This window comes from Microtus ochrogaster, unplaced genomic scaffold (genome assembly GCF_000317375.1).
Source record: "Microtus ochrogaster isolate Prairie Vole_2 unplaced genomic scaffold, MicOch1.0 UNK29, whole genome shotgun sequence".
NCBI lineage: Eukaryota > Metazoa > Chordata > Mammalia > Rodentia > Cricetidae > Microtus > Microtus ochrogaster.
The window spans coordinates 2,889,378-2,901,970 of record NW_004949127.1 but is presented as its reverse complement, the minus strand read 5'-3'; the positions used below and the strand labels follow the sequence as shown (position 1 = coordinate 2,901,970).

The following is a 12,593-nucleotide window of genomic DNA, read 5'->3' as shown; positions in this document are numbered from 1 at the left end:
GAATTAGGAGACAGTCGTCTCTTCAGTGCTACAGAAGGTGTTGTTGACAGTGAATTAGGAGACAGTCTCTTCAGTGCTACAGAAGGTGTTGACAGCATGAGTCCAAGGGCAGAGCCTCCAACTCTGCTTTAGTAAGTGAAGATGTCCTGAAATGAGAGCTTTCCTCTAAAACATTAAACTTTAACAACATATAGTAACTATACATACTTACAGGGTACAGCAGGCATTTTAATGCCTATGTATAACATGATAAAATCGGGTTTTATTGTGTCTATTACTTAGTGTTTGGGACTGCTGAGATTCTGTCTTCAATTTACTGAGTCTTAGAGGACAAGAAGGTTATACACAAACACGAACATAAATTTGGGTGGAATGTTCTGTATCCGAACTTGCCCCACGAGAGCTGCTCTCAGACACATTCTTTCTCACACACACACTGCAGGACTGAATGCGGTGTAACTTCCCCCAAGACACCTTGTTGCTATGCTGATTATATACTTGCCATAAACATGCTTTAACTGTCTGTGTGCCTGATGCACCTAAGTCCCCCTTTTCACTTTAAAATCTGAGAGCAGTGCTGGGTTGTAAAGCTATATTCTTAATGTCCAGTATAAAGCACTGTTCTTTAGATTTCACTGACTGAAGTTAAAGTCCTCACTTTGAGATAATGATAAAGCATAAAATTAAGGGACAATGTTATGCTAAGTTCTAGAGATAAAAGTTTTATTTAAAATATATTTGTATGTGAGTGAGCCAGCTGCAATGCTATGAGCATGGGAGAGTTGTTCCCACAACTCATTTGTTGTGTGGCAGCACGGATCAGGAGAGGTACCCACTCCATCAACACCTGAGGCAGCACAGTAGAGCTGGCCCTGAGATGTGGGTGTGGGAGAACTGACCATGAAGACAGGAAAGCGGGAGAACTGGATCGGCCCCTTGCTCATCGTTGCGAGGGGTGAACCAGTCACAGCAGTGAGAGAGCCCACCCCGGTGGTGAAGACAGAGGAGAGCTGGCAGGCTGACCATCCTAGATAGACCCAGAGCTGTAGAATCCCCATGACACAGGGAAGCAAGAGTATGTCCAGAAAGAGTCCCAGCGAGGGCCTGGCATCGATGGTGCAGCAGAGACGAGGGGCTTGAACTAGACCAGTGATTCTCTGGGATGAACGCCTGCATGTAAAAATCTACGGAGAAAGGGTTCACGGCCTGACTCCCTGCGTCACCACAGCTTCCATGACGAGATTCCCCCTTCTTCCTTTGTCTTATTTTCCTTTTTCTCTTAAATTTTATTTTGTTTTATTTTGGGGTGGAGAGGAAGATGGGTGGATTAGGAGGCATGAAGTGAAAGGCACAACGAATAAACTGAAATTTGGGGAGCAGAAATAATGCTATTAGCTAAATTATTATTGATCTTCCATTTAATAATGATAAAATGGCTATTAGACTTTTATTAGGCCTCACCTATTTTCCTCTGTGAACTTAGTAAGACATTTATCTCTTATTCAAATAATGAATGTAAACTTCAATTAAACTGAAAATTTTACCCAAAGTCACAGAGTAAATAAGTAGAAAAGTAAGGATTATAGCTATTTTTATCTGACACCAAATCTTGACTCTAACTTCCAATACGTAAGACTTTAAAACTACAAACAGCATTTAAGTCTGATTTAAATCATATCCCAGGTCTGCTCAGGCACATCTCGTCTGCTGGGACAAGAGCCGAGGAGACGGCAGCAAGCAGATGACTTGTGCTTGAGTCTTTTACTTAAATTTTAGAAACTGGGATTTATGCTTTCTGGTATATCTTACCGAGAACACAGGAGAGGTTACGTTCCACTAGCTTCATTTAACAGCTACCAGTGCAGCATCTTGTCATAAAGGCAACCAGCTTATTCACCACACAGTGAACCTGACTTTAGCTGTCGAGACATTTGTATCTCATCTGCATAAGCAGCAATGCTGCCATCATTATGTTCAACAAGAGCCACAGCTTCCGGCTGAACCCAAACAGATTTCTACTCTCTGTGCAGTCTGCACCCATGCTGAATCTACAAAGGGACAGTTTGTACCTTCAAATTCACAAATTAGATATACAAGTATAAAGCTTCTGCACAAATTTAGAAAGGAAGGCTCTGTGATGTATTATTTTTATATGCAGTCACTTTGCTAAAAGATGCTAATTTACAAATACATAGACCCCCAAAAAGTAAATTTAAACAAAGTAGCACAAATATTCAATTCACAAAGTGAGTGGGGCATGAATGATATAATACAGACGGAGAGAAAATTATTTTATATGAAATTAGAAAAGTCAAAAACTAATAAATTTGGTAATGGTGTTGAAAACCTCTCAGCAACAAGGTTTTAACTTAAAAATCATTAGCTCTACATGTAATCTTTTATAGTTTAGATACTGCTAACGTGAGATGGTACTTAACCCCTTTAGAACACAGTAGCTATGAACGTTAGCTTACAGAGAAAGGTCTGCAGAGCAGAGGCTCTGTTCCAGGAAGGACACAGAGCACTTTCAATCAGAGCCCATCATGTGCCAGGAATGCAAAACAGAGCACTGACTATAATCCAGCCTGTGAATCATAAGGTCCGCATGGAATACAAGTATTCAAAAACATTATTAGGAACTCCTACTCCACTTCCGGGACAGACTTGTGCTATAATAGTCTAGTGTGAAGTACCTCTGTATCTGTGTATTTCCCACTCTAGCATTTTCTAACTATCCTGTTATAATTCACTAATGTTGAAGACAGTTACACAAAGATCTCGTGAAGTATTTGCAATACTAATGAAAAAACTTAATCCTTTAGGAGATAATCTATTTAAAACATTCTAACCTTTTAATTTCTCTTAAGTGCCAGGAAACTCCTTCAAAGAAGCCCCCTTTAGGACAACATCCACTTGTTGTGCCCTCTGTCTGACACACCCACATGGTCTGCAAACACCACATTCAGAAACTAACTCACCGTAGCACTACAGCTGGTGAAGGTAACTGTGAACCTGTCCACACCATCATCTGAGACAAAACCTAGCTGTGGGCTCACCATCCCCAAGATAACACTTCAATGCACACACCACTGAGATCAGTGAGAGCTAAGGGCGTTGGCTGTTAGGAGTTAGCTTAGGAAGCTGGCTCCAGGAATAAAAATCCAGCCTTCTAGACTGAGGGGCTGTGAAGGCAGAAACACTCTGTCTAGGATGGAAATGGAAGTGAATATGATAATACCATTAAGAGATCTCCCACAGCATTAAGAGATGTATACGGGATGCCTTATACATCGGAGTCAGTAGAAACTGCATGACCAAAGAGTGGTAGGAACCTTAGAAATGAAGGATAAGTTGGAGAACGAGACCAAAAAGGAGGCTGGAATAAGGTCATAGTTGAGATCCAGATGTCAGGGTAATTAGAGCCCATGCTAAAGCAGGGTAAGTAATGGCAGAAATTTTGCAAGTCAAATTTGAAGGAAACTGTGAGGGAAAATCAGTCTTCTAACAGCTTTTTGTGCAAATATAATGGGTCAAAGATAGCCTCAATATGCTGGACTTAAAGAGACCAAAGGGACTCCAAATAGCGTGTGTATGTGTGCATAAAAGATCATGGTAGTCTGAAAATTGAAAAAATAGTATATAGTACTAGTTCTTTATAAGCAAAAGTGACGTGATGGAGTTGTCACCTCACCACCTAGTGAAAGAAACAAAAACGAATTCTTTGTGGTGAAGAGCAGAGGAGTTGGCAGGCATGGGCAGTTAAGTCAGTGGAGGCAGAAGATGGGCAGGGTCTCCTGGTTCCAGGCTGGTGGCTGTGTGCTTTAACTGAGAAATGACCCCCACTGGGTCATATATTTGAGCGCTTGGCTCCCAGCTGGAAGCACTGTTTGGGGAGGTTATGGAACTCTAAACACAGGGCCCTGCTAGAGGAGACTGTCACTTGGGGTTGGTTCTGAAGTTTTACAGCCCCACCCCACTTCCAGCTCACCATCCCGGCTTCCAGAGTGAGGGAACATGAGCAGCCCCCTTACCGTGCTGGCTGCTACTGCCTTGCTTACCTCGTCATAAGAACTCCCTTTTGGAACCATAAGCACATTAAACATTCCTTCTACTGTAGCTTCTTAGGTCATGGTATTTTATCATAACAACGGAGAATTAACTAACCCAGTGAGTCACTGATGCTAACATGCTAACCCTCTATCAAAACACAGAAAACTAGTTCAGCTGGAGAAGGCAGAAACCAAAACGTACCGCTAAATTTGCTTAAATGTCCCCAGTTATGGAGGACGCCCCATAGTTACTCCCCTAGAGCAAAGGTAGACTGCTGAAGAGACCCTAGAGAACAGGCCACTGAATCCACGTGCACACACAGGAAGGACAGCACTGCTGTTCATGTTAAACAGAGCCCTGTCTGCTGTGTCTGTGCACAGTGGGGCCATTAACAGCTGGATAAATCTGGTCTTGCTACTACCATGTTTAGCCAAACTGTGCTAAACACTATGGAGAAAACAATAGAACACTCTCCTTTAAAGAACAGTCCTTAAGCACCCCCCCCCACACACACACACAGGGTTTCTCTGTGTAACTCTGGCTGTTCTGGATCTCTCTGTGTAGACCAGGTTGGCCTTGAACTCAAAGAGATCCATCTGCCTATGGATCCTGAGAGCTGGGATTAAAGGTGTGCGCTACCACCATCCAGCTTAAGCACTTTTTCTGTATCAGACTGCAAAACAGTACAAATTGGTATTCAGTCACTCAGTGTCACTGAGACTTGTGGTCCCTGAAAATCTGCACAAAGCATGAACTCTCTTCTCACTGCCATTAGTAAGTGGTCCTTTTACTTCAAAGCAAACAGAAACTTGATGGATCCATAACTTTTTGCATGTTTGCAATCGTGTCTTAAAATAACATCAAAGCTTCCAGAAACTCCAGAAGTCGCGAAAGATTTGTCATTGTGGGCAGGACTGCAGAGGTTCACAGTGCAAGACTGCACAAGTTCTTGGCATTATACAAAGTTTCCAAACAAAAGATTATCTTCCATTCCCTGGGCATAATGTTGATATACAACACCATAAATTAAGGCAAAAGTGACCCTAACTATGACTCTTATTTTCTTCTCTCATAGACAAAAAGCTGTCAAAAGATTAGCAAAATATAAAAGAAACTTAGAAATCAGATGTTTTAAAACAATTTGAAGACTATTGTCCTGCTATAAGCAATTTATAAATTGTCCACAAGAGGGCACCACAGACAAAAGACTAAAATTTCATTAAGAGGTTCATAAAACAGGTTTTTATAATGTTAACTTGGTATCTTTATCAGAAATAGATTAGTAGCCATTGATAAATTTTAACCAAGATATTTGAGACTATTATAAATGACTGTGATATTATTATAGTTGAACCTATACATTCTGTGGTGATGATCATTTTGTAGACCTATCCTAAACAAGGAGTTAAATACAAGTAAAATTGTTATAAAGTACATATATACAGTGATTCATAAGTATTTGTATAGTTAACACTATGTGTCAGTAAGTTTGCTAAGACACATCCTTTATCCCTGAGAAAGTGAGAAACTAGACAGTTATAGTGAGAGGAACATTTGCACGGAGCTAAAGCTGGCCTGCTGGGGGGGGGGGGGCTGCAGCAGATGACCAGCTGAGAGAAGCCAGAGGAGAACACAGGTCAGAGGACACAGTGGGCAGAGCAGGCTTGTAGAGAATATTTCAGAAAAGAGCACAAGGAGACACTATGAATGGCTCGACAGTTGCAAGTTTAAGGACTGGGGGAATCTGGCTATATGCACAGAAGTTGTGTGTCTGTGTGTTTCAAGCAGTCTTGCTATGGAGCTTAGGCAGGCCTCAACCTTGTGATCCCCATCTCAGCCTTCCAGGTGCTGGGATTACAATGCATGCAGCCTCCACGGGACTTTTTTTTTAAAGGGTGAAGCAATTATTCTGTTTCTTATTGTAATGGTAGCTATGTGACACCATGCACTAATCAAAATCAATAGAACACTGAATCATAAAAAGTGAAACTTCAAGATCCCCCGAGTAAATTGGGAGCATGAGAGTCATGGGAGAGGGTAGAAGGGGAGAAGGGAGAGAGGGGAGTGGGGGAAAGTGTATAGGTCAATAAAATCTCAACAACAACAAAGTGAACCTTAAGGAGCATTAGGGAAGACCGTAAAGACACAGGTACTGATTATAAGCTCTAGCCACAAAAAGTGCCACAGGTGTGTAAGTCCTATGTTGGAGAAGTTTTAAAAGCCAGATCCTGGGGCTTACTGGTCAGCTAGTCTAGTCAACCTGGTAAACTCCAGGTCATTGGGGGACCACCTCAAAAAGAGTTGTATGGTACCCAATCATACAGTGTTGATAGATAGGTAGATGTATGTATGTATGAATGGATGAATGAACAGACGGATGAACGGACGGATGAACGGATGGATGAACGGACAGATGAACAGACGGATGGATGGATGGATGGATGGATGGATGGATGGATGGATAGAGATAGATGAGTGCATGCACACACACACATCATGTACAATACTCAAAGAGTATATATCATTATCGTGAAGTTAAAGGATTTGAGAATAGAAAAAAATGTGAAGAAAACAAAAGTTGAGCTGTATTATAAATGTATAAAGGAACTTCACTGCAGTCTATGGGGAGAAAAGGGTTTTAATAACTTAGAATCGGAAGAAAACTTGGAGGTGAAGGGGACTGTACACGAGGACTGCAGCTGGCACCGATGTTTCTGATGGGGAAACCAGCTGGCAATTCAGTAATGGATGGCGATGGTGGGAACTGGTTTCTCCTCACTGGGGCAATGAGTTACACGTAAGCAAAGGGACAGAAATGAAACAATTTGCTTGGTATAAACAAGAGTCAGCAATGTCTGTCTGAAGTCACAATCACTATAGATATGAATGGACACAGACTCACACGGCAAACGATGAACGAGAAGGCATGAGTTAGCATGGACACACACGTCTGTCTATGCTTTGCAAACCGAGAGGGTACAGATATAATGAGGCACACCCGACTTCAGACTGCACTGCCAACACTCTCCTCTAGTAAGAAGGAAACTCTGGAGCTGAGCCTGTGTCATAGGAACAAAGGAATCAACAAAAAGATCCCAGTGGTCAAGTCTGGAACAATTTGGGGGAGGGGTGGATATAGTATTAAACAGTATAGTTAGGTTATAATCTAAAGCATAAAGTAGGCTCCTGCCACCGCCCACACCCCCAGACCTGGCCCTAGCCCTGCAGCCTGTAAACTGACTGTGTTCCAGCCGTGTCTGTTCTAGCGTCATCTTATGTGGTACATTTGTCTAGTTACAGATTTAAACTAAAGTCTCTCTCCACATCCCCTTGGTTTTCCTCTAATGTCCTGTCTGTTTCAGGACAAGCCAGAATACCACAGTACCCTCAGCTGTCATGTTTCCTTTGGCCCCTCTTGATGTCACACAGTTTTTCGGGATGTAGTAACAGAGAAAATCGAAATTCAGGTACATGGAAACTATTGTTTTTTGAAATTACTCTGTAAATTCAAAACTAATCAAAATAAAAACTTAATTAAAGCCAGGCAGTGGTGGCTCACACCTTTAATCCCAACACTCGGGAGGCAGAGGCAGGCAGATCTCTGTGAATTCGAGGCCAGCCTGGTCTATAAGAGCTAGTTCTACAACAGGCCCCAAAGCTACCAAGAAACCCTGTCTCGAAAAACCAAAACAAACAAACAAACTTAATTAAAAATGTAAAAAACAAACATTTGCTGAGTCCATGGCATCACTAAGTCAAAGCTGGTTAACCCACAGGATGGGGGGGGGGGGTTTCCTATTGGCTTAATTAGCATTCAATACAGAACTTTTAACCAAACAAACAGATGAGAAATCTCCCAAAGGCAAATACTAGCAATTGCCCGCATCACTATTGTTTCCAAAAGTTACCAGGTGATTCAGACATACAGAGACACAGTCAAACAGTCACCCACTAAATGGTTTACTTATTGTATTGAGTGTCACATATACCTGGGAATCATTTTTGCATTAGACAAAATTAAATCATATGGAGATAAAACACATCATTTGCATGCAGTCACAGCATTTGTATGTAGTCACAGCATTTGCATGCAGTCACAGCATTTGTATGTAGTCACAGCATTTGCATGCAGTCACAGCATTTGTATGTAGTCACAGCATTTGCATGCAGTCACACCATTTGTATGTAGTCACAGCATTTGCATGCAGTCACAGCATTTGCATGCAGTCACAGCATTTGCATGTAGTCACACCATTTGTATGTAGTCACACCATTTGTATGTAGTCACACCATTTGTATGTAGTCACACCATTTGAATGCAGTCACACCATTTACACTTGCAAACAAGATTTACTGCCACAGCTCTGTATGTACCATGAGGGATTAGCTCAGAGTATGAGATACTTACAGGGGGGAATCAGAAGTAACAAACAATGCTGTTTTAAGGGATTGTAACTTACCGTCAACAATTTCATCTTAAATATAAATATACCCTACTAATTCATGTTACTTTCTTAGAAGTAATTTTTTTAACTGTTACATTTATAAAAGTCTCTACTAATGCATATGCACTCGGCCATGTACAATGCATTTTAAAACATGGAGTTTGCTGGTGATCACTGCCGCTGTTCAGGGTCTTGGGCAGCAGACAAACAGCAGCAGCAATAACCACCAAGGAAACCATACGCTAATAATGACACAGAAATGAAGGCTGCACTTGAGTACTGCACGCATGACCAAACACACATGTTGACTGTTACAGCTGAAAGGTTTGGAGTTCAGATATAAAGAAGCTACCAGAATGTTCCCATTGCTTTTCCAGTGTCTCAGTACAACCACACCAGCCCTTTTTCAGTTAATATGAAGTAATACAACATTTCTATTTAGCTGAAAGCAGAAGTAGCCAATCTGATAGATGCATAAAAACAAAAAGATTTGTGCAACTCTTGACATGAAGAACTATTTGTAAGTTTGTTCACCATCTCACTTAATATAAAATTCTATATCCATTCAATTCCTTATGCTTTAGTTAAGTTAGCAATATGACAAAGGAAATATCTGCACTTCAGTGATAAATTACTTATCAAAGTTTTTACCTACTAATTCTCGGTGGTACAATCTATGCTTTACCTAATTTCACAAAGTCAACATGCTACCACCATACTTTTCACTTTTTTGTTTGTTTGTTTTTAGGGACAGCGTTTCTCTGTAGCTTTGGAGCCTGTCCTGGAACCAGCTCTTGTAGACCAGGCTGGCCTCGAACTCACAGAGATCCACCTGCCTCTGCCTCCCCAGTGCTGAGATTAAAGGAATGTGCCACCACCAGCCAGCTCTTTTCACTTTTAAATGATCACAAAGAACCATGAATAGAATGGTTGCCTTGTTACTTTGCCAAAAATAGTGAGCTCTTCCAATACTTATGAACACACACACACATACACACACACACACACACACACACACACACACACACACACTCAACTCCCTGTATAATAGCTCAAACCATACCAACTTGGGGAAAGACACATGCTGCCAAGCCTGATGACCCACGCTCCATTCCCAGGACCCACGGTGGAAGGAGAGAACAGACTCCTGAAAAACTGTCTTCTGTCTTCCTTGCCTCTGCCATGGCAATTGTTCTTGAATGCCCCCCCACGAGTTTAGTAGAATGCACAAGCGCACACACGTGCACATTCACAGGCACAAGTTCACACATACATATTTTTTTTAAAAGTCAGTTGATTAGTTTAAATTATATATTAATTTATATATTATTTACAATATAAAGCATATTATACTATATATAATATAAAATATATGGCAATGAAATATTACTTGTACCCTAGTTAGTAAGCTACAAATTGCATCTGCTACATCTTGAATATTGCAGACAAATTAGTATATTCTAAATAAGAACAAGGAAGTCCTGTATACCTACAATTTTATGCAAAAACGGTATCAAATTTTGTGTTGATTTGTTTAAAAATGAATATTGCAAAAATATCTGATTTTTATAGAATAACATAAGCACCACTTTAAGGACAAACTGGTTTTCCAGAGACACCAGGAGCTGTGTATCTCTGGGAGAAACGAACTTCCCCAGAAATCTCACTCACTTCAGGAGAGGAACTTATTCTCCCACGTGGAGACTTCTGACAACTCTAGACCTAATTTAGACACAGAGGAGCCAGACCACACCCTGACCCACCCTGCTTAGATACAGCAGCTCTTGCCCTCTATTTAAACCTGGAGATGGACTTGGGGGAGGGAGGTACCTCCTGGAACTCTTTTTCTTCCCAGTGTGGTCAGTCAGAATCAAAACTCCTTTTTTTGCTTGGCAGGATCACTCACCTGCTAACTGGCCTCCAGAAACAAGTACTCCACCTTGAGAGGGTTGCCAGAGCCCAGGTCTGACCCTCACAGTTCTGGCTGAAATAGTTGGACACTGGTCGTCTGTTTGTATGCAGGGATAGAACTAGATCATCTAATTCTGCATGGAATGTCTTAGAAAACTACCAGTCGTTTTATGCAGTGTGAGCCATCTTACATTCAACAAATAAAGGATCCATTCCTCCATATATTCATTAGCACTTACTATTTTCATAGTATAACTGGTGGTCACGAAAGAGAAAGTTCTGGGTGGTAAGACACAAACTGCACAAATCCAAGGTAAATGCTCCTATCAAGGCTTGTGTATCAACTTTATATCCTACTAACCACTGATTTGCAAAATGTCAGAAAAGGACAGCAAAGAAACAGTTTAAGTATTTATCACTTAGGTAATGGATTAGTAGGTGATATCAATAATTTTTTAAAAAAAATAAAATTACTTAAAAATGACCCAGATGATCTAAAATATGAACTTTCTGAGCCTAATTACGAACCGAATTTTCTTCTTCCTCTTCCAGTTCTCGCTGCTGCTCCTCGTGCCTTTTGGCTTTGATCTCCATGGCCTCTGTGATCAGGTCTCTTAATATTGACACAGGTTTTGCATTCTTGATAAAAGGATGCTATAAAGGCAAAGTTAAATGGTATATATTCAGATTTTTTCTCAATTATAGTCAACGAATAGTAAAACATCTATAACTGGTAACCAGTATCATAGGATTCAATAATTATTTTATTTACAACTAATATGTCAACTATGAAAATACTATTTTGTTTGCTTTAGAAAAAATACTTTTGAGTTCACTTGTTTTTTAAAAAAAAATCTAAGCATATATACAAAAATATACTTCTATTAATAAAGTTAAATGACCTTAAAGATATACTTGTTGAAAGAAAAGTGTGCATTAAATAATAAAAATTTTCACATATTTAAAGCAGATTAATAATTATAGGTAAAAATAAACTTATTTTAGCACTGTCAAATAATTTAATTACTCCTAGTAACTGATGGCCAAAAAAAAAAAAAAAAGGAAGCAACTTGTGACTTTTACATAACCCCTGTTCTGTTGTGTCTTAGGTTAGTAGGTCACTTACAGGGTAAACAGAAAAGTAACTTCCCAACTCCCGCCTCATGTTGGCTGCTGTCTCTGTCCTTACTCCCCTCACCTAGCTAAGAAATGACTACGTTCTCTATTATTTCATAAGTCATGCACTTTGATAAACAAAAGGAAATCCATCAGAACAGACTTGAACTCTTTTTAATTACATTTGAAAATTGTGTGTATGTGTCTGTGTGTCTGTATGTCTGTGTGTGTGTGTCTGTATGTCTGTGTGTGTGTGTGTGTGTGTGTCTATGGGTGTGTGTGAGTACATATGTGGAGGTCAGGAACAACTTGTGGAGTCAGCTCTCTCTTTCCTTCTACCATGTAGGTCCCAAGGATGGAAGTCAGGCCGTCAATACTGGCAGCAAGGGCCTGTACTAGCTAAGCCACCCCATCAGCCTTGAATAGACCTAAATTCTTCTTCAAGGAGAAGAGCATGAGAGACAGCAGAAGGGAAATACACGGGATCAAAACACAATGTCTATAATTTATTCGCCAGTATATATGATCAGAAGAAAACAACTTTGATTATTTTAATAAAGACTAATAGAACACAAAAATACATTCAGACAAAACAACCAATGATGAAGAAATTAAAGACACTTGGAAAGGGCTTTAACATGGTAACAAATTACTTGATAAAACTGTCGAATAAGAAAACACTATCGCTGGGTGATGCTGATACACGTCATTAATTCCATCATTTGGGAGGCAGAGACAGGCGGATCTCTGTGAGTTCGAGCAGAGCGGGTACCAGGACAGGCTCCAAAGCTACACAGAGAACCCTATCTTAAAGAAAGAAAGAAAGAAAGAAAGAAAGAGAGAGAGAGAGAGAGAGAGAGAGAGAGAGAGAGAGAGACCAAAAAAAAAACAGTAAGAAAAACTCTTAGCATCATTTCACAATTAATTTTTTATTACAGTTAAACTCATCAGCAGATAATATTATGCTCTATTGGCAAATACACAAAGCTCTATAGTCCCCTGCACTAGCTGTTGACTGTCCCCTGCACTAGCTGTTGACTGTCCCCTGTACTAGCTGTTGACTGTCCCCTG

General features: G+C 40.4%; 1 protein-coding gene across 3 annotated transcripts in view; it reads right to left on the bottom strand.

Moving 5' to 3' along the window:
* The window catches only part of Stk3 (serine/threonine kinase 3), a 208,914-nt gene that overhangs the window by 66,503 nt on the left and 129,818 nt on the right, over window positions 1-12,593 (bottom strand). For all 3 annotated transcript variants that reach the window (XM_026789790.1, XM_013354119.2, XM_026789789.1), the window contains one exon: window positions 10,935-11,060. In XM_026789790.1, coding sequence (XP_026645591.1) covers window positions 10,935-11,060 — 126 coding nt within the window. The remainder of the gene's footprint in view (window positions 1-10,934; window positions 11,061-12,593) is intronic.